This window comes from Belonocnema kinseyi, chromosome 8 (genome assembly GCF_010883055.1).
Source record: "Belonocnema kinseyi isolate 2016_QV_RU_SX_M_011 chromosome 8, B_treatae_v1, whole genome shotgun sequence".
In the NCBI taxonomy this organism is placed as follows: Eukaryota; Metazoa; Arthropoda; class Insecta; order Hymenoptera; family Cynipidae; genus Belonocnema; species Belonocnema kinseyi.
This window is the reverse complement of record NC_046664.1, coordinates 64980418-65003651: the sequence shown is the minus strand read 5'-3', so window position 1 is coordinate 65003651 and position 23234 is coordinate 64980418. Positions and strand designations below refer to the sequence as shown.

Genomic DNA, 23234 nt, shown 5'->3' with positions numbered 1-23234 from the left:
ATTCTATCATTTGAAATTGTCTCAACTGACACAATTCCTATTTTTTATTTAAACTAAATTTTAAAAGTGTACAAAGATTTGTTTCATTCCGAATTCCTCACAGTTTAAATGGTTAAACCTTAAGGCATCGACTAGTATTACGGAAAATTCCGTAACGGCAGACAGTTAGAAATTTTAAGTGTTCTCAATTTAAAATTAGAAGTTTAAATTTTTTTTAAATATAAAAAGAATTGGAAAATCATTAATTTTAAACGACTATAATGGAAATAATTAAAGTTTAAAGAGGTTCAGTGCTAATTTTTCAAGTTCAAACAAATCCAATCTGAAAGCTTACTGATTGAAGCATGGTCAAAAATTTTAATATTCAAAATTATTAAATTTTTATTATGTTATTAATTTAAAATTGTGTACACTCGAACTTGGATTTGAGCCCGGTTTTGTTTCTGACCTTCGGCTCAAATCCAGGCTCTCAAAACGTAAACAACAGGGCCGTCTGAATAATGAGAGTGAACTGACACAATGTGATGCAGTTACCGAGTTAGGCTGTTAGCGTACGCGTTTTATCACTATACTACTGTTTTTTACGGATCACTGAATGCGGCAATTCCCGCGACACCTCTTATCCGAAACCGCCGCGTGGCATCAATTCTCAGAAGGCTCAAATCAAGTTTCTTCTTATTCAAGTTCGACATCATGCATCCAAATTAAACATCTTTCCCAATGCCATTTGATATCTAGACATGAATCTGAATTTTCAATGATAAACTGAAAATTTAATATTAATTAAAATGTATCATCTCAATTTCAATAAAAGAATAGCAAGCAATTTAGGTAAGGAATTTTACATAAAAATGTAGAGATTTGATGTAATATTATTCATGATTTTAATGATGTTTGATGCATTTCTTAATTGCGACAATTCGCGATGATAGAAAATGTTTATGCTTGTAATTTATGCGCGTCGCTTGTATTTTTTAAAGAAATGGTTAGTCACATAGTTATAAGTGGTAATGACACTAGAAAATGTTTATTAGCAGTGCAAACGTTTGCACGTGTCGAACACGCTCATTGAAATTTGTGTACGAAGATGTACCATACACGGAGATTATTATCTTCTGAATATAGAAAAATATGTTTGTTAAGCGGATTTATCATAATTTTTGTGTCTATAAAAATACATATTTAAAATTAGACTTCGTTATCTTCTTCAATAACATCAATGATTTTAGTAGACATTCCGGTTTTCCAAAGTGAGCATTCTAATTCTAAACTTATTTGAAATTCTTGCTAGTCTTCGTAACATCTCATGAAGGAATATACGTTCCTAAAAGATTAGAACTTTTACGACTCGCAAAAAATCTGATCTTTAAATATATTGTACTCTGGGTCAGATTTATAAAGCTTGAAATTTTAATGAATAATGGTCATATTGCTAGGTTATTGCTAGGTTTGTTCAGTAAAAAAATCGAAATCATTCATTCCCATGTTGCTGAAAGGTTCATTCATTACATTCGCAGAAGAAGATTACACCACTGATTTCTATTTATATCCTCAAATTGTCAACACGGTATTTTCGTCGAATTAAATAGATTTCTCCGTAGGACAATGTCGTTTAAGTCAAATATATATGTATTCATGTTTGCCTCTCACACAAATTACGAACCAATGACTCCTTCACAAGTAGCCATTTCCTGCTTTGCCAGCTTCTCGCTGCACCAATAGGTAACTTATATACTTTTGAAATATGATAAAAAATTGCAAATATATTTAGCAAATTAACAAATGTATGAGGATAACTTATGAGAATGGAAAACAACATTTATTGTCAAGAGACATTTTTTTGTAATTTCAGACAGAGGAATCAGTTCTTTTAAATAAAATTAATGTAGATATCATATTCCTAAGATTTTAAGTCAAAATATATCACATTTTTCAAAATATAGTTTAATTTTAAAAAAAAATTTCTACCAAAAAAGATGAATTTTTAACAAAAGTGTTTCGTTTTCAAGCCAAAAAGTTGAATGTATTAGAAAATAGTTCACTTTTAAGCCAGAAAACATAATTTTGCAAGAAAAAAGTTCATTTCCATCCAAGAACAATGAATTTTTAACTTAATAGCGAAATTCTTAACACAAAAAAATTAATTTTCAAACACAAAATTACATTTACAACTAAATAGTTAAACTGTCAGTCAAAAGATACGAATTTTCAAAAGAATAGTTGAAACTTTAACCAATTAGTTGAATGTATAACCTAAAAAGATGCATTTTTAACCAAAAACATATTCAACAAAATAGTTGCATATTTGAACCAAAATGACGATTTTTTTAGAATACAGTTCAATTCAAAAACACGAGTTTTATGTCAAAAAGAACAAATTTTCAAGAAAATAATTAAATTTTCACCCAAATAGTAGAGATTTTAATCACAGGAGATAAATTCTCGACCAAGAATCTAATAGTAGATTTTACCATTAAAGAGAATAACCTTTTACCCATACAAGAGACAGGAGATAAAAAATAGCCCGAAGTTCGTTAACGCAGTTTCTGAAAGGTCCCTAAAGTAGGAATCGTATAATTAGAGCATGGCCTGAAATTGGTCAATCAAGGCATTGTTTATGACGTGATTTAAGTTTCCGGAGGGCTGCTTAAAAAAATATAATATTAAAAGCCTAGAAAAATGCTAAAATTATCAGATTATACTTTCTTTTAGTTCTAAATTTACTTTCGCTAGCGAAAACAACTTATATCTGAAAATGTTTCTAAAATCTTGGACATTTCTAAACAGTTGCCAGTCAAAGCAACTGATTTCGTTGTCAAAGCTGGGTCAATTGGCTGGGCCAATCAAGAAAAATGTGTACAATAGTTGAAATATTTGGCATCTTAACAGTATTTATATTAGAAGATTGTTAAAAAATGTTCCCTTTGTATAGACCTGTCTTTTAGTAGAACTAGATTTTCCTTTGATGCTTTAGAAAAAAAAAAACATTCTCCAATCATTTACAAATATTTTTCCTGTTCTATTTTTAAAGCTGACAGCTTATACCGAGTTTAAATTACCTGCCACAAAAATATTTTCCAAATTAAGAAATGCATTTCTGACGACCTAGTTGCAAATTTCTCTGACGGTAGAACTTAATGTTTTGATTTCCTACAAGCATGTGGCTGACTTCCAACAGCTAAAATGATGAATTCGACTACATTTTGAGTCACTCATGAAGATAAATGACTTTTATACTCCTAAACTTATTCATTAGTTCTCAAATTTAATCTTGTTTTGTTCAATAACAAAGAATTACTTTTTTTAACTTACAATTTTTGTATTTTTGTGGTCGATCACCTGATAAAGGTAATAAATGCAAAATTGAAATTTTGAAAATTAGGCAGTTTCACTAAAATAACAAATTCCTGGAACTAAAGAATTATTTCTTTTATGTATAGACAAAGAAAAGATTTCCTCGAACCAAAGAAAATTTTTTGCAAAAAAATATTGGATTTGGTTTAACGAAATATTCTGTGATTCCACTAAATTTTATGCAGAATACATTTTGTTTTTATTAAAACAACATTTGTCTGAGTCAAGCAAATGTTTTAGGCACAGTTTTCTACACTGTCAGACGATATTTCATGCAAAAGTAAAAACAAATATGAAAAATTGCCGGATTTCACCAAAAATCCAGCAGTTCACTTGTTTTCAATCATATTGGGCCCTAACGCCAACAACTTACATTAACATTCTTAAATAAAATTATGCTTTTTTACTTTTATTTAAATTGAAATTTTTTAGATTAGTTAATTTAAAATCAAATAGCACCGCAGCTTTTGGTTCGTCTGCCTTCATTATTATGCTACCATTAGCCTGAATAATTATTTTGTCAATGGTATAAAATGTTCTCATTAATTGCCATTTATTTAAAATAATTAGCTAAGGTACGTAGTAAATCTAATCTTTTGTTTAAATTATCTCAATTATGCCTTCTTTTTTTAGCCACAGAAACAAATAAACTTTATCTTATCAGATGTCTTATATGCTTATATTTGCAGAATTCAAAAATTTCCACGGCGACAGGAGATACTTTTGCTTCCGGTTGGACATGAGAGGTCTGATCTTGATTCCAATCAGAAACACAAAAACAGGGGGGTCTAAATTTTGCAGAACTTGTTTCGTTCAGAGATTAAGAGACGAAAATAACAGCCGTATGGTTATTTTAGTATACACGTGCCATTCTATAGAGCGGTTTACCACTTGGCTGCACGTAAAAAAAATCGAAAGAGTTTTACTGAGCGAAAGTGCATTGTCATGCGTAATGAATATTATTAATAGACGAATGTGGTTTCAATTGTACAAAGACAAGAAAGATGATTGAGACGCGAGTAGTTATGTTCAAGGTAATGATCCATATGTCAAAAAACCAAGAAGTATTGTTCGCAAAATTAGCAAAATTATGGATTCCTATAGATTCAAATATGGTCTTTTATGTGTGATTATTAACAAAAGCTCATTTGTGAAAAATAGTTTATTTTCAGACTTAAGTTATCGGCAAGCAAATTTATTTACGTTTAATAATTGTAAATTTCATACATATCAATTTAAAAATTATAAGATTCAAAATTCAGTATAGTTTAAAAAAATGAAGAATCATTGAACGAAAAGCATTTAGAATCGAGCACCTTAACCAAATCTAATAATTTCATATTCAAGTATTAGAAATTACAGGATATTTTCAACTTTAAATCCTTTAAAATTCTCAAATTTCAATTTCGAAACATAATAACTGACCAGTTTCAAGTATGAGTCGTAGAAAATTCAATACAGCCAAACCTGGATGTAATGTCAATTTTGGGACTGACGTTATCATAAAATCCAGGCTCTCAGGGGTGTATTAACCCCTTACGGCGGATTTTATTGCGTGGTAAAACATATTTTGAAAATTGTTTTTCTAATATAGAGATAAGGGCAAACTAAATATGTAATGGAAATAAGGAAGAAAGTTTGCTGTTACGCATTAAAATAAATGCGTTTCTTTCCTGCGTACTTAAAACGTTAGCAGGCCGTTGAACATCTTGTTTAGAAGGAGAGCTTTCTCTTGAATAATTGCAAGAGATACTGAATCAGGTCTGTGTCTGGTTTGATTAAACCATTCGAGGACAGCAGTATCCAAGAACATATCACTGTTTTCACCAAACCACCGCACATCAACACTTCAAATGGGAAGCACTCACTTTTGCGTATATAGCGCATAATACGCATTGTGCAGTTTCATAGCTAGACACACAAAGAAGTTTTTAACAGAAACTAACTTTCTTCATAAATATTCGATTAACCGTTCACGCAAAATGCAGTTTTTACTATTCTGACATCAACACTTCACAATTCGAAATTCAAAACACTACAGTGGGACTCCAATGTCTAAACGGCGGCGATTTGAGTAATTTTTAGTTACCGTATCACTCGACGGAAAATAATTCCAGCACCATGTAAATATACCTAAGATTACGACGGCGCGCCGTTCCGCCGCCGCGCCGACGGCGTCGAATTTGAATCAGCAGCGGCGCAACCATCTAGTCAATATTTAATTAAAAACCACTGCAGGTTATAGCACAGCGCCTTAACGCAATGCTCCAGTTCTATCAAGCCTAAGAGAGTATCGCATATCCCTCGCAGCTTCTCTCACCCATTCCCACGGCGCAGCATCAATTCTCGGAAACGTTAAATGGAGGATCACTAAATGCAGGTTTGACTGTAATTATATGTGGATTGTATTATTAATTTAGCTTCAATTTTAAATCTTTTTAAATGTTAGAATGTTAAGTTATAAGACATACTAGTTTTTAATAAAACATCACGCTTATTTGGATGTCTTTGAATTGAAACAATTTCCATTAAAATTAATATGAAACCGTGAACTGAAAAAATTTATATTCCAAAATTTTACATAGATTCATGATTTGAGAATTCAGTAAAATTGCGAGTGGACTTATAAGAACCCAAGGGAATTCAACCAATTTAATGAGAGTCAACAAAATTAAGAGATTCAACAGAATTACAATTTTTAAAGGAATTCAGGATAAATTAATAAAAATTTAAGTAAAATTGATGTGAATTTATAATAATTCAAGAAATTTTGATGACATTCATTAGAATACAAAAAAATCATCATCAAACAAAATTAAAAAATCCAAAATTTCCATCGAATTGAGTAAATTGGGAGCGAACTGAATTCTGCTAAAATTGAACAGAATTTAAATTAATTGAAATTTTTTAAACAACGATTTAAATAAAATTTGAGTGAATGTTTAGAAATTTGTGGGAAATGAGAAAAATCCAATGAAAATACACATCTAATAAAAAAAATTGTGAAAGAAAATTTTGTTAATCATTTTTAGATAACAATCCTTCTTCTCAACATTTTTTTAATATCTTGCATAGTTTGTTTGAAAAATGGAATTTTTTATTTTTCGAAAAACATTTTCGATGGATAAAACGAGAACTATTGGTCAAAAATGGTTGGTTAACGAAATTGTTCTTTCTTTTTATGCCTCAAAAACGTGTGCCAAGGCTTAATCCAATCTGATCAGTCTTGAAATTTATCGTGCCTACAGACTACAGACAGATTACATACTGACTTCGTAAAAATAGCTTTTTCTTATTCAGTTGATCTCAAAACGTGGAGATTTTAGAAAAACCGACCAAATCAAATTTTATATAAAACTAATACCTTCTCATTGGGATGAGAATGTAAAAATTCAGGGAAACTTTATCAAATCCAAGAGAATTTCAAAGAATTCAAACAAATTTAAGATAAATTATTAAGAATTAAGAGTGAGTTACAAATTAATGCAAATTAATTGAAAAAAATTCTAAAAATACAAAATATTCCATCGATTTTAGTAATATCGGAGTAAATTTAGAATGATTCAAGAGAGTTAGATCGAATTCATTTGAAATCAATAAACATTAAAAAGTGATTCAAGTAAATAGAACGAAATGGTTAAAATCCAAAAAATTCCATTGAATTCAGACCAATGGGAGTGAATGAAATTAATAATTAAGAATAATATAAAATTCAGATGATATCAGTGAATTTAAAACTCTTCAAGGTAAATTAAAAAAAAAATAAAATAAAAATCTAAACAAGATCCATTGAATTCATTGAATTTCAGGGGATTTTGAAATAATTCAAATAAATAAAATGTGAAATCTTTGGATTCTCCGTTTTAATTGATTTAAAAGTGACTGAAATGATCTTTTAATTTTAAAACTTTATTACAGTGACTTGATCTGAAAAAAGTGACTAACAAGTGACTTAATCTGGAAAAAAAGATTAAAAAGTTTTTTTATAAAAAAAGGTGACTACAAGTTACTTTAGTGACTGTGTGACTGAGAATAGGGAAAACGCAAGGAAAAGACTCAGATCACTGTTATAGTATTAAATAACTAGAATATTTATTTCCATCAACAACTTTGCCTCGGTCTCCCCTATCATTAGAAGAAAAATTGGAGTCGTTAATTGATAAAATTAGATATGCACATACAAGAAAAGAAAAAAACATTATCAGTAATGTTGCTCAGAATAAATTTGGTTATAATCAGTTGTCTCTCTACATTATTTACTGCATTAAAGAGCATCAGCAGAAGGAAAAAGCAACATAACGGGCGTATTTGCAGCGGCGGACGTGGATCGAGATAACATATTAAAATAATACATTAGCGCGATAACACATATTTATAATATCTGCGCAACCATAGTAGAACGATATTTACCGAGATCACAATTGTCCAGTAAAATAAATTTTGTAGACGCACTATGTAATAATTAATAATGCACTCTATATGCACTATAACCTCGTGTTCATGTCCTTATATTTTTATTTTTCAATATTAAAAACAAACTATTTAAAAATGCACCATGAAAAAGTTTTGAAACGAAATCCCCTGAAATGCTTTGGAATCTTCTAAAATAATTCAAAATGTTTTAATTCCTTAGAAACTGTCGAACTTCTTCATATCCCTTGAATCTATTGAAATCCGTAGAAACCCTTGAAATATAATTTAATTTATACCCTAAGGTTCATTAGAAATTCGTCAAATCACCTGCAAATACCTTGAAATATTTGGAAGTTCCATGAATATAAATTAAATCAAATTTATAAGATTAAATTCTACAGCGGTCATTCATAAAATACGTGATACTTTAAGGGGGCGGGGGGGGGGGGGGGGGGGGGGGGGGGGTCTTTCAAAGTATCACTCTTCATATTAAGTGTAACGGGAAAAGCATCACGCAGATCAGTTCTAAACCTTGGAATACTTATTTGAAGTTTGGTCCAATCGAACAATAATTGTTATAATACGTCCAACATAATGACAATGGTTATTCAAATTTAAACTAAAAAATCTTCAATATGGACAGACAGGCCATCTTACTTTAATATAGTGAATTTCAAAAATATTTTATTTGCGTAGAATCAACGAAATAGTACATTGTAACCAAAGTATTCAAAAATATACTAGTGTGTTACAAAAGAATGCGAAAAAGGTAACTAGCGTGTCAAAAAGAAACTATAATTTATTTACGAATGCGCATTATTTTTTCCCTTATACCTTACTAAAAAGTGTCACTTTTGGCATACTTTTCAGTACGAAAAGCGGGACTTTTTGTTCATTTGTTATACAAAAATATTTTACTTTTAAAGTTTTATTTAAATCTTAAATCCTAAATAGTTTAGGTTCAAATTAGTCAACTTTAAAAAAGTTAAATTAATTGCAATAGATAATGCTGTACGTGAAAAAGGCTTTCACTACTCGTAGTAGCACATTCTAGCTTTGAATAGAATAATTTTTTAGATGTAAAAGGAATAATATTGCATTTTCTAATACTGTACATTTAAAGAAAAAAATGCGAAAAGAGGAAAGTTTTTTGACGACCGGGAAAAAAGGGGAATTAAAACAAGGGATACAAAGGGATACTATATAGAATATTCAGCGAAAAAAAAATATTTTGGGAAATTATTCCTTTACGATATACTAAATCACGAATTTAATACTCGTCAATCTTAACCACATACAAAAGCCTCAGTTTAGTTGTCATAAATGCAATTGATAAGTAATGACTTTTCGCGAAATCGAGCATTTTTATGCTTGCGAAGATAAATAGAAAAGCAGAACCTCAGAAAACTGACAGATATGCATGTACTGATTTAGAATTTTCGTCCGGTTATGAGATCATATATTCCATTATTATAAATGCACAGCTGCTACTTATAATGCATGCAGGATGACGAAATGACGAATGATTATTCTTGCCTTCTTTAAGAGTATAACAATAATAAACTAACAAGGAATCCTAGGTAGGTGTCCACTTCCGATTTGCTTTTTTCTCACATATTTGTTGTCGTACTCGAAAAACTAAGCCACACGCATTTTTTCTTACGTGCCCAAAATGGTTTTTAGGGGGTCAACACCACCCCCGAATAGTGTGGTAAGAAACGCCCATTTAGTTGTTTTACTTATAATAACAGAATCTTTCACAATCAAATCAACTAGAACAATGTCCTCCCAATAAGAGATGAAAAATGTGATTTTGTCAATTTGATCAAAAACAATTTTGGTGGGTAAACTACCCCACAATAATCTTTAATTATACAAAAAATTTATAAACGGGCATGATTTCAATACAACAAATATAGAAAAAATATATATTGCACGCGATAATAAAATAAAGTTTAGTTGTTTTTGCATTTTCATGAGAAATTAATTTATAGGGGGTAACCACCCTTAAGTACATTTTATTATGTTTCTATACATATATTAAGGAACACTATATTTTACATATACATTTATATTTATAGAAATACATAATTAATATTTTAACTAATGCAGGAAGTTGAATTGATTAAGCGGTTGTTTTCCTTATCATTCTCTTGTATATTCGTAACATCTGTTTGGGCATTATCGCGTGCAATATATATATTTTCCAGATTTTTTTAGTTGAAATCATGCCCGTTTGTAATTTTTTTGTAGCATTAAAAATTATTCTGGGATCGTTTACCCCCAAATTTTTTTTTGATTAAATTGATAAAATCCCATTTTTCATCTCTTATTGTCAGAATATTATTCGAGTTGGTTTGATTGTGGAAGAAGATTCTGTTATTATATGTGAAACCATTAAATGGGTGCTTGGTGCCACACTATTCGGGGGTCGTTTTTACCCCCTTAAAACCATTTTGGGCACGTAGGAAAAAAAAACGTATAGCTTAGTTTTTCGTGTACTACAACATATGTGAGAACAAAGAAAATCGGAAGGGGACACCTACCTATGGTTCCTCGTAAGCCAACAACTTCGCTGACTACTGAAAAAGATCGTACCAGAATTCTCGTTGTGCCACATTCGGAAACCCTTATTTTTTGTAACCGAGCTGAATTTACAATGAAAGAAGCGTCTTGTTTCAGAAAATAACATTCATTGATCGAAAAATCAGTGAGTGAGAAAAACATACTCACAATTAATTTTTATAAGGTGGTTATAAAGAAATTATTTTATGACTTATAGTTAATGAGCAATCATTTTCGTACTTTACATATTTTCTTAGCCCACGATTTTTCAACAGGTTTAGGAATTGTGACGCGAGTTCCGAGGTAATTCTGACAATAAGGTAATTAAAACTACTAAACTTGAATGAACTGACGCGGAAGGCTAAATTAGAGTTGATTTTATGTATTATAAAAGCAGTTTAAGTAGATTGATTCGCGATTTGAATTCAAGTATATTAATCGTTATTACCTAAACAACATGGCAAGGTAGCCTCAGCAGGAAGATTGTGGATATTGAGATGCTATCTCGTAAGCATGCTGCTGCCAATCTAGACTCTTCACTGCTTCTGCCTGAGCATCCAACGACCACCTGGAATTGAAAATAAAGTTCCCTTAAGATTTATACATAGTTGCATGTTGCATCATTTATATACATAATTTTAAAAAGGAAATTAAAAAATTATACTTGTAGACGATCTTGGACGCGAATGAAAGGAGGCAATAACAACGACATGATAAGTCGATGCAACAGTTTAAGAGCATGGAAAAAGTATCAGAATTTATAAGACGTAGAGGAAGTGACAAATAATCAAAAAGAAGTAAAATAGTTGAAGAAATTGTAAATTAGAAAGAAAAACATAAGGGAAATAGTGACACAAAAGAAGATATGTAAATGAATAATCCACGCAATTTGATTTGGAAAATTAAACAAATTTAATACAAATTCATCTAAATTTAGAAGAGTTAGGCTAATTCAACATCATTAGAGGATGTATCAATTAAATCCAACCATATGTAAGTAAAATTAAAATGTGTTAAAAAACAGAATGTATCGAAATTGAGAATAAATTTAAATGAATTACTGTTGAACATAAGAGATGTTATAATAATGCAACAGCAATCAAATAATTCAAATGAGAATAAGAATGAATTTCATTAAAGTTAATTTCAGGTGAATTCAAATATTAGTTGAGGATGGGTAAAATTCAATAGATTTCAACGAAATTAGACAAAATTCAAGTGAATTCTGTAGAATAATTCAACGGAATGTACACGATTTTATAGGCCTCAATTGAATTTAATCTGAATTCAATACGTTCAAATTGAAAGTGTTTTTGAATGAATTTAATTGAAATCATGACGAATGAAAGTGGATTCGAAGTATAATTTAAACTAAACTTCAAGTGATTTACAATGAAATCCGCTTTAATTCAATTCAAATTTTAAAAATTCAGTTGTATCAAAATTATATTTAGTTTTCATTAAGTTTTTACTTTAATTTAGATAAATTTAGGTTCAAACTCTTAAAATGCTTTTCTTAAATAAATAAATAATAATTTAACCTGAATTCGAAGTTATTTTAACTAAATTTAACCATATTTATATTCGTTCTTTTCTTTTCATTTTAGATAAAACGCGTAATTTGCATTAAATTTTAACCCTGAACGGGCACATGGGGTGTCTTACAACCCCCGGGCTTTCCGACTTTCTTCCGATTGTCTACGTTTTTTCCTAGGATTTTTGTTTAAATTAGTTAAATTATCACTGAGGCTTTGGAGATATTTTTTTCTTCATATATTGTATTGTTTTAACATCACTCATGGGGTTTTTCAGACAAAAATATCTAAATGTGTATTTTATGGTGTGGTCGTTAAGGGTTAATTAAAACTAGCTTATTTTACATCTTAAAACTAATTGTTTCTTATTTACAATTTCGTTTTATTTTTTAAAATTCATTAAAAGTATAACTATGAGGATCTATATTCCTTGATAATAGAATTCAATATAAAAATTGGATTAATTTTGAGCTTGACTGTACGCCCAGACCATCGAAAACAACCTTATATTGTATTATTAATGTTTAAATTACCGTTATTCGATAAATTGTAAAACGTTGTTTTTTTGTAATTCATAAATTGGAGTAAACAAAATCTAGCGACAAGATATCGTGTCCTTTGTACTTTAATCAGTTTGGTCACACTCGAGACAAGAAGTATTAGTGTTATTACGTGATACTGATAAACGATCACATGATACTCGCTGAGTCTAGATTCTATATGACGAAGAACTCAATCTCTTCGAGATATATTTCTATTTTTAGTTCTACGGTCTACGCTATTGTGAAATATTGGCGCAACTTTTATGCAAATTGAGATTAAGGCCTGACTAATTCTTGTTTGCCATAGAGCCTAATCCTTTCAAGCCACCGGGAAAATGGTAAGTCAGTGACACCAGTAAATAAAGCAAGGACGGCGATGATGTCGTATTACGAGTATTATGACACAAAGAAAGAACTGAAAGTGTGACTATACTAAAATGCTTTCGGCTATTTTGACGGTTATTCTGCCCACGCTTTTACACACACACACACACACACACACACACACACGCGCGCGCGCGCACCTGAAAGAGTTCCGTGGAATAGATAACACAAAACTAGACTTGTAACAAATACCATTTACAATTAGATCAAAATAATTTCACCTTTTCTATCTCTATATTTTTCACCAAATAAAAATTATTTAAAAAATAAAAATAAAATAAGGTTAGGGGCCGTCAAAAAACTGCGGTTGGCAAAAGGGGGAGGCATTGTCCCAATAGAAATTGGTCTTATTTTTTTACGTAGCTCCTAGTCCGTTTTTCCCTACGTCTGGTTAGCACCCAACTAGAAATCTTAGAAGGTAGTTAGTTGCTTACGAGGTACTTACATGTCTTTAAATAAAATTATTTCCATTTTTAAATGAAGCTAAACTCTTTTATTTTCAAAAATATAAACTACATTAGAGATTTTCTATTCCTCGTTTGGTCGCTTGCCTTGTTCAGTCCTTGGTAAAAAATCTGCAAAAATTAACATTTGCATTTAATTATTAGTTTGATAATCATTTAATAAATTATCATTTATCAAATACTTGTTATAAATTATTATTTAATAATTATAGATTTTTATATTTATTTACTTGTATTCAATTTTTATTATATAATGCAAACAAATATATTTATTTATTCGTATCCAAATCCATGTAAAAAATAAATTTTTTTTCTATTTTCTAGATTAGTATTACAGTATATATTTTTTCCACTTACCCAGAAATAGCTTATTCAATAATTTATTTTGCGGAAATTTCCCACTCGATTTCTGGTTAATTTCCTTTTTCGGTCCATAACGTGGCCGACCGTAATGGTATGACCTAGTCGCAACACAAAATGATTAAATGGAGAAATTAATTAACGCACTCTTTATCAATCAGCTGATCGATCGAAACGCCACAACAACAGCTTTTCCCTGGCTTTTCCTCGCGACAATCTTGACAGGAAAAAAGGCGCTCGTTCCAAGCAAGGAAAATCTGTCAGAAATCAGTAGGGGTCTTTCGAGTTAAAACTGTTCAGGAAATCGTAGTTAGTTTGTATCGAGGTACTGGCAAGGAAAAACAAATCTCGTATTGAATAAGGAAAATTAATTGATTACTATTTAAGGATTTCCTCATTCAAATCTGTTCAGGAAATTCTAATTAGGTTTTAACGAGGTACTGCCAAGATTCTTCAGTCTAGTTTTTCCACATTGCAGCCCTACGAGTTCCTTTTGAGTGTTAAGGAAGGTCTGAACCAATTTCTACTAGGGTGGGTGGCAGCGTAAGTAACGTTACAATAGTGTTGCCGCCGAGCGAGAAATCCCGAGGAACGAGAAGGGAAGAGACTAGACATACCTGCTTGTCTCGGTATTTCTCGTCTCGTTTTGCCTCGTCTCATTCTTCCTCGTCTCGTGGTGTCCTTCCTCGTTTCTCGCCTCGGTTTTTCCGAGGAATGCGACAGATGTGCGCTAGCAGAGATAACAGCTCGTAGAAGCATTCGGAGCATTCTTTTGCCAACCTGACGCCAGAATATAATTATATATTATATTTTTTTGACCATTCCTGATTAATTTTATATCAAACACGAGCATGTTTTGACTTTTTCAAAGATTGAAATTCCCTCTATTAGTATGTTATGTTTTTAATATATTCTGTCAATTATAACAGAGTATATGAAACAGAAAGTTGAAAAGGTATGCATATTTTTAAGTCCTTTGGAGTTTAAAGAATTTAACACTAATTTAATCTTTTATATTTTAAATTAGAATTTAAAAATTTTGTAGCGTCTAATTTTAATGCATAATAAGTACTAAGTAACAAATAAGTCAGTAATAATACTCACATAAACTCATATGATGATAACACAATGGGTTTTATAATTCACCCCTACGAAATTCATGTATGCATATATTTGTATATTCATGTATGAAGATAAAATATTTTATAAATCGGAAGCCCCTTAGCTCAGGACGAAAAACCTTTCTTTATAGACCATTTTGATCCCGACACGTGAAGAAAGAGAAATTTTTTTAAATATACCAGTAGATTTTTTGAATTATATGTTTTTGGATTACTTGTTTTATCCTAATAAATTTTATATAAAACACGATATTTTTTTATTTATAAAAACGTTTGGACAATTGTAGCAACATTAAATTCTTTGTGAAACTTTTAGAGATATTTGCAAAACCCGATCAATTCTTTGAAATATTTGTGAAATCTTTTAGAAATCTGTTGTAATAATTTAAAAACATGAAAATATTTCGAATCTTTGTGCAATCCTTCAAATAGATTAAAAACTGTGCATTTCTTGAAATCTTTTAGAGCGTGTAAAGTCTATGTTAGATCTTGAAATTTATGTGAAACCTTTTATAATCTTTTAAAATTGTAGCAAAATTGAATTCTTTGTAAAATTTTTTAATATATTTAAAAAGCCTGATAAATTCTTTGAACTCTTTGTGATCTTGAAATCTTTTAAAGCGTGTAAAGTCTATGTTATATCTTTAAATTTGTGTGAAATCTTTTGCAATCTTTTGAAATCTTAGCAAAATTAAATTCTGTGAAATTATTAGAAATATTTAAAAAGCCTGATTAATTATTTGAAATATTTGTAAAATATTTTAGTATGTGAAATCATTTTAATATTTTAAAATTGTAGCAAAATTCAATTTTCTGTGTAACTTTTAGAGATATTTACAAAATCCGATAAATTCTTTGAAAAAGTTGTGGTCTCATTATGGTGACTAATAAACAAAAATAACGCTCACGATTTTTCCAAAATTCTGCGATTAAACTTTTTTTATTTTATTCCGACTTAGCTATATACTTTCAGATGTGAACGTTATAAGGGTTCCCAGAGGAAAATTGTCAGTGATAATTCGTTTCCGAATTAAAAAAATTTTTATACAGGCGAATATACCCGTGCGAAAATAGCCCGCGTTAGCCCTGGTACACAAGGTTCCTGGTCGGGGACTGACCGGGCTATGTTTGTTTTTTAAGAGCCCAGCCGTGCGCTGGTCGGAGACTGGCTAGCCAAAATTTATGTTAAAACCCCAATCGGGGGCTGACTGGCTCTAATCGGAAAAATCTTATGATTGAATGCTCAGATGGTAGCTGGCCGGGCGCTGATTGGCAATAATAAAATTGTTAAAATTTGTTTATAACTTAATTACTTTTTCTGATTTCATTAAGAAATGGATGCGTATACCCGCATGGATATTCCACGCGTGGAAATATATTCGGTAAATATCTTTTTGACACCACAAATTTTAAGGTTTCATAAGTTCAGACTTACAAACAATGCATTTTGTGACCAAAATTCGATGAAACTTTTTTGAAATTCGAACTGTGTTTTTTAAGAAAAAAATTCAAAGTTCCATCTTCATGAAAAATTGCAAATGTTCAGAAAAATTTACATTTTATATCAATCTTAAACGTTGTAAAATAGTATAAAACACCTAAAAACCAAACCTTACACGAAAGTTAAAAAAATTTTATTATTAAGAAATTTTTAACATTCAAGATTAAATTTCTGAGTTCCGTCGTTACAAATTTTTAATTTCCATAAAAAATTACATTTCCTGTCAATGCAAAAAGTTGTAAAATATTCTACAACGGAAAAAAATAAAATAGCACGCGACAAAAAATTGTAATCGATTTAAACCATTTATTTAAAAAGTATTTTATTGATATTCCTGTTAAAAGTTCGTGTATTTTATATTTACATAACGCTGCATAATAATAAATAATTAGAAAAATAGAACTTAAAAATTGGTACTTTAACTTTTCTAATCTGTAGCTTATGAGGATGGCTTTTTCAACGAGTTTCAAAGTATCGGTTTAGCGCAGTGGTTAGCACTCCCGACGGCTAGGCGTTAGAGTTATTTATAGATATGTAGGTTCGATACCCCGTAGCTTTAGAAATTTTATTTCTAATGTAATGTTTAAACATGTAATTTATGTATTTACTCTAAACAGGACTATTCATATTTAAAGTCAAAATACTCGCAATCATTTAATATTCATTTTTCAAATATTTTTTGTCTCTTAACGAATACGTGAAAATAGTTAATGTTGTTTGTGTGCTGGGCGTATTGAATTTCATATATTAATATGCTACAATCTAATCGATTGAAGTCTCGAAAAAAATTTTTGAGACTTCTAAAAATGACTAAATGTTAATTAATTTTTTTTAAGCAATTGACTGAAATGTTACTTTTTTTGACTGAAAATTGATCTGTTTGAAAAAGGTACGCATGTGTACCGAAACGTCAGGAAGTTTCAAAAGGAGTTTTTTCTATTCAATAAATATCTGAGTTTCGAAGAACATGTTTTTTTGACTCATATTTATTTTTTCGATTTACGATTGGACCGTAAGACATAAATAATTTAAAATCTACGATTTGAAATCAATATGCATGTTAAGATAAAAAATTAACAGAGAAAAATAATTCACCCAAAAAAGATCTACAAATTTGTTATTGACCATTTTTTATAAGCCACATTGGTTTAGTTTTGATCATAAGAAATATCATTTAAAATAGACAATTTAAATTTATAGAAAACTGACACAAGATACGATGAAATGTTTGACGGCAAAATGTTTGTCCAAAAGCAGAATTTCCGGACCGAGTTACAGGAATTAATATAATTTATCTGAAATAGGCAGAATAAGCGATCTCTTACTGCCCACATAGCGGCAATAAAATAGAACTTTATTGCACTGCAACGAGCGGCACTTAAAGTGACAGCAAGGAGGAAGAAGTGAGTGAGAAGTAATTTTGGACTTATAATGTCGCCTCACGCGCCTGCGTGCGCGGTAAAACCAAGCGCCATTTTACTTTCACTCCTTCGGTACATAACTTCGCGCTTATTCTGTCTATTTCAAATAAGTATCGTATGCGCCTAGGTGTACAATCCACCACTACATTTACTCCCAAGGAGCTTTAACAATGGAGAATTGCATATCACCAAAGTACAGTTGTCAATTATTTAACATTTAATTTTGAATTAAAACCTCATTTTTCCATAAAGCTAAATTTAGGCGCACATTTTCGATCTTCAATTCCAACTTTTTTCTTAACACTAAACTTTTTTTCTTTTCTGGAATCGATAATTATAATTATTTTTCTGTTAAATATGACATCAAAAACACATGGTATTTGTACTCTGCATATTGTTTATGTATTGTACATTGTATGCATTATATGTTTTGGCCGATTCCATGTCAGATTTATCAATCAGCTGAGTAAATTTTCCTTATGGACGAAAGAATGTAAGAAAAAAAAATGAAGATGTTGTTGCCTTATTGCATGATGACATTATCTAGATCCTTGGTGATAGATGTCACTGATCATGTCACTTTTATCGTTTATTACAAGTCAATAACCGTTGATAGCTTAATACACTGCAGTTAATAATATAATGTCTAGATGCAGCGAAGCACAAAAATAAGTATATCTGATCTTTTGATCTAATAATGGATAAGAGATTAAAGAGCAATTTACAGAGAGAAAAGTTAGACTTACTTTCATTCGAATATTCTACAATATTTGAGACGCACTAAAATCTATACTTAACAATAGGTTTTAAATTGAAACTGCATAAAAAAGTTTCAAACTAAGTTTGCGATTATTGCTCTGAATGAAGAATGATTTCTGCATAATTTGAGACCTATGATCGAGACAATAGACAAACTTTCAATGAGAGTTGTGAGCTAATGTCATAATGTAAAATCCTGTTCATATTTATCTTAAGATAAAACTTGAAAAGTAAAACAATATCACGAGCAAGTGAGAAGTAAAATTTTCTTTCCTCCAAATTTAAAGCTTGTGATATACTTAACTCTAAAATTCATAGTATCACATATAGCAGTTTGAATTTATCTTTATGCAGAAAATTTAGGACTCAAAATGGGAATATGCAGGAAAATCAATTACAGCTTTTTCCTCGTATACGCGCAGACCTGTATAACTGAGACTTCAGAGACTTCTATTGTGTATAGGGTCAACTCATCACATAATTAATATTTGATTCAAAAACAAAAACCATAGTTCAGAATTAGAACTCGAAACAATAGAAGTCTACACACCTAATATTTAATAAGAATGTAACATGGTTTCAGTATAAAATATAATCTTTAAAAATAGGCCTTATTCTATAGCATAATCGCAGTGTAAACAATAATTATTGTACACTCTGAAAAATATTTCGTTTAATGCATACATTTTTGTTTCTTGAAACTTCAAACAATCTCTTAATTTCAATCAGTGAAATTATACTGAAAATTAGTGACTTTTAGCAATTTTAATCAGTTAAAATTCACTAGGAATCAGACTATTCAAAGAAATTCCTTTTATTTTGGAATGTTTCCTATTAAAAACATACTGAGGTTTCTGTAAAAACCTACTACAATTTATGTGGATAGTCACTGATAACAGCGAATTCTCATTGGTTCAAATAGCCAGATGTACGTCAATAATTCTCAGAGAAATTCCACTGATAAAAGTTTTAAAAGCATAGAATATGAATTACGTAAACAACGGTAGATTTGACGATAAGTTTTAGTTGATTCAAGCAAATATAAATAATTTGGATACAACCAAATCATTTTTTTAAATCAAAAAATACTTGGTAAAATTAACAAAATGAATCAATCTAACAAATTTTACCGTAAAATATAAGTTTTGACTCATTCAGAAGTGACGTAACTAGTTTGTTTAGAAAATGACCTGATTGTTTAATTTTTTTAAGTTTTAAATTCCATAGTTTTTAAAGATTCAATTTAAAACGTAGTAATTTCAAAAGTTCACTTTCGAACGCTTTGTGATCAAAATTGTTCATTTTTAGGGTTTCAATTTAAAGAATGCATTCGAATTAAAATTGTTTCCAACTACTTCACAGTTGAATAATTTGTATGTAGGGTAGAGTGGGGTTAAAAGTGCCAGGGGGAAGAAGTGCCACATACGATAACACAAAATATAATAATTTGTAGGGCGGAGTTAAAAGTGGCCAAAGTTTATTTTTCATAACACTGCTCCTAAATTAAATTAGGCAATTCCTTGTTTTTTACATAAAAACATATATGATACATTAAAGTACCACATTTTATAATATGTGGCACTTTTTCCCCGCGGCACTTTTAACCCCTCTCTGCCCTACACTTTCGAACTGAAGATTGAATTAATTCGAAACTTCATTTAAATTTCTTTTACTGAAAACCTGTTTACATCCGAATGGGATTTGAAATTATTCAATTTTGATCTCTTCCATATTATTAAAATTGTTATAACAATTCTGGAAATGTTTAATTTCTCAAACTTATTTTTTTGTCATAACATGTTAAAATACATTTCTATTGTTAAAAATAATTATTCAAGTAAAATATACAAAAAGCTACAACTCTTATTTTACCAAAGGGGCTTAATAACAAACATTAATAATATAAGCGTTTTGCCAAAAATGTACGTGTGAAGAATTTTAAGTGCCATTTATTTGTAGCCAAAGGAAACATTCAGTTTTCCTGAAGTTGAATCATAAAATTGTTTTCTGCACCTAATATTAGTATTTTGGCAGAAGACAGTTTTATTAGTCATAAAATGGGTTTAATTTCGTTAATAATGTCTAAATTTCGTTGTTAAAAACAATATTTATCACATTTCGAAAAGCTAAATGGATAGTATATTATAGCAGATTAATAAATCAATAAATACTAATGATAATAATGTTGGGGTTCTTGTTGCCAAAATTTGAAAGTTTTGAACACTTATATTAAAGTTTAAAAAATATTTTCATAATAGCAGCAGTATTTTCTAGTAACATACGTATGTAATCGATGCCGTGATTGGTCATTTAAGGAATTTTTCAAGTTTGACCACAGTAATTTAAGCGTTAAAATTAGCATATACTCTATATTTACAGAAGTTGAGAATAATTTCAAAAATTAAAGTAGTCCACGAAAACATAATGAGCAACATGTGGCAATGATTGAATTATTGACCTCCAAAATAATGAGGTGAAATATAGATTTCTGATTTTGAAAGAAAAGTGATTAACCTCTAAATGGCATAATGATTGGACAAGGCCAAAATTGTTCGTTTTTTAACATTTATTTTTACTCACTGACATATTATATTAAGAGTTAAAACAAATTTTTGTTTTTGGAAATCCATTTTTTAATTCATAATCGTTTTACGTCCTGATTTTCTTGCATTAAATTATAAATAAATAAATATCAAACTTAATAACCTATATTTCTTTGAATTCATTAGTACTTTTTGTTCAGTTTAGAATCGATTCAATTGATAAAAGAACCAATAAAATCTGATCCCAATTCTTACTTCCATCTCTATTTTTAATTAAATTCCGAAATCCAAAGTAACGACCACATCTAAGAATAGCCAGCAATAAAAGTTTACTATACGGTCTGTAAATTTCATGGTCGAATATCCTTCCCCCTAATTCTGGGCAATGATCGGAATGACGTGACCGAGAGGAGGTTTGGAAGATTGTAATCAACAAAGCAGGTAAGATTGAGAGGATGAACTGGGTCTTTATGGAGAACCGATCAGTTTGAAAAGGCCTATATGAGTCAAGCAGGCTGTCGTTAGGTTAAATACGAAAAAAAGTTGATCGTGTGCATGATTAGGGATTTGGGGGATTATAGAAGGAATCTGTCCTTTGTAGGCCTCTGGTATTCAGAAGACCTTGCTACCTTTTATTTGAAATTGTGATCACAACGAAAACGACCCACGACCAGTGTTCGACTGGACCGATGCGATGGATCGTTTAACCACCTGGACAAATGAGCGAGCTGCTGACTTGGCTACTGCCCAAGTTCGATGTTAAGACGGTTGTAGCATACGAGAATTCTTTGACGGTTCAACGACTAGCAAGGAGCACGACATTCTCTCACGAGGTTTTCTAATGTGTTCATCAAACTCGTATCGTGATTTTATCCAAGAGACAGAGACAAAGCGAGGGAGCCATGCGCAGACTGCAGATATTTTACAGTGAAATCAGATTTTACTTGTTTTAGTTTTTACGTGATTAACTTGGCGGTGTTAAAATTGTTCAGTTTATTAACAGTATATACCAGAACAATAAGGATCTTCAGACAAACTTTAACAGAAGTATTAAAATATAAAAAGATTATAAAAAGTTAAGGAAAATACTTAAATATTGTAGGACATACATTCCACTTCATATATGTAGGAACTGCTCACAACAAATGTTCTTCGATTTTCTTCGGATTGATAAAAAAAGGTGGCCTAAGCATGAAAAAAATATACTTTAGTTTTCAGCTTGACCAGTCGACAAATTTTTCTTATGGAGCTTTTCCATTCGATAACACAGCCACACAAAAAAAATAAGTGTGTGGATCTGGTAACAAGACACACGTATTCCTATGGATTTTGGGGCACTGAATTCAAATTCGGTATCAAAAATCACCCATCACGTCATGGTTGAGCCATAACCTCAAAAAATGACGAAAAATCTTGCACTGAGGCAAATACATTTCAAAATAATGCCAGTGATGCAAATTTTCACTACAAAAACATGTCGACAACTGTGAAGGAACAACCCTTGTCTGATATCAATTTATTTAACATAACTTTACCCAACAGAACCTGACCTCACCTAACCTGATTTAACAGAAAATATTGCGGTACTGTTTCATTCAGCTTCGGCTTAACATACATAAAGGTTTAACCTATCCTAACCTAACAAAACCTGACCTAACCTAACCGAATGAAATTCAACCTACAAATGAAGAAAAAAGGACACGTTATAGCAGGCAGAAAATAGACTGAAGTAGGCCTATAAATCAATTTAATTACAATAAAAAGCAAGATAAAATGTAAACACGAAAGATAGTATAAATATATCCCCTAAGTTTAAGAAAAGCAGAGAGAAAAATTTTTTGAATAAAACTCTTATTCATTTGCCTGTTTAAGTGAAATGAATTTTATTGTGTTAAAACGGGAACACTTAAGTTAAGTTGTGTTGCGTTAAGCAAAATTTCGTTAGGTTCTGTTAAGTTAGATTCATTTGTAGGTTAAGATCGAGTTAACCTATTAAATATAGCACACATTTAAGACAGAGAACCGTACGCTTACATAGCTACACGTGTGGTTGAATTTCATTCGGCTAGGTTAGGTTAGGTCAGGTTTTGTTAGGTTAGGATAGGTTAAACCTCTATGTAGGTTAAGTCGAAGCTGAATCAAACGGTGCCGCAAACACAACGGGACAACACAATGAGTTTAATTGTGTTACGTGAAGTTAGGTTAGATTAGGTCAGGTTTTTTTAGGTTAGGATAGGTTTGACCTCTTTGCAGGTTAAGCCCAAGCTGATTC

At 30.5% G+C, this 23234-nt stretch overlaps 2 protein-coding genes across 3 annotated transcripts in view; one reads left to right on the top strand and one right to left on the bottom strand.

Moving 5' to 3' along the window:
• LOC117178519 overlaps positions 1-23234 on the top strand; it is a 117277-nt gene that overhangs the window by 5198 nt on the left and 88845 nt on the right. Inside the window, exon 2 of the mRNA XM_033369947.1 lies at positions 5626-5734. Coding sequence (XP_033225838.1) covers positions 5626-5734 — 109 coding nt within the window. The remainder of the gene's footprint in view (positions 1-5625; positions 5735-23234) is intronic.
• LOC117177775 (receptor-type guanylate cyclase Gyc76C-like) overlaps positions 1-23234 on the bottom strand; it is a 245150-nt gene that overhangs the window by 163668 nt on the left and 58248 nt on the right. For both annotated transcript variants that reach the window (XM_033368688.1, XM_033368687.1), the window contains exon 2: positions 10781-10900. The gene's annotated coding sequence lies outside the window, so the exon portion shown is untranslated. The remainder of the gene's footprint in view (positions 1-10780; positions 10901-23234) is intronic.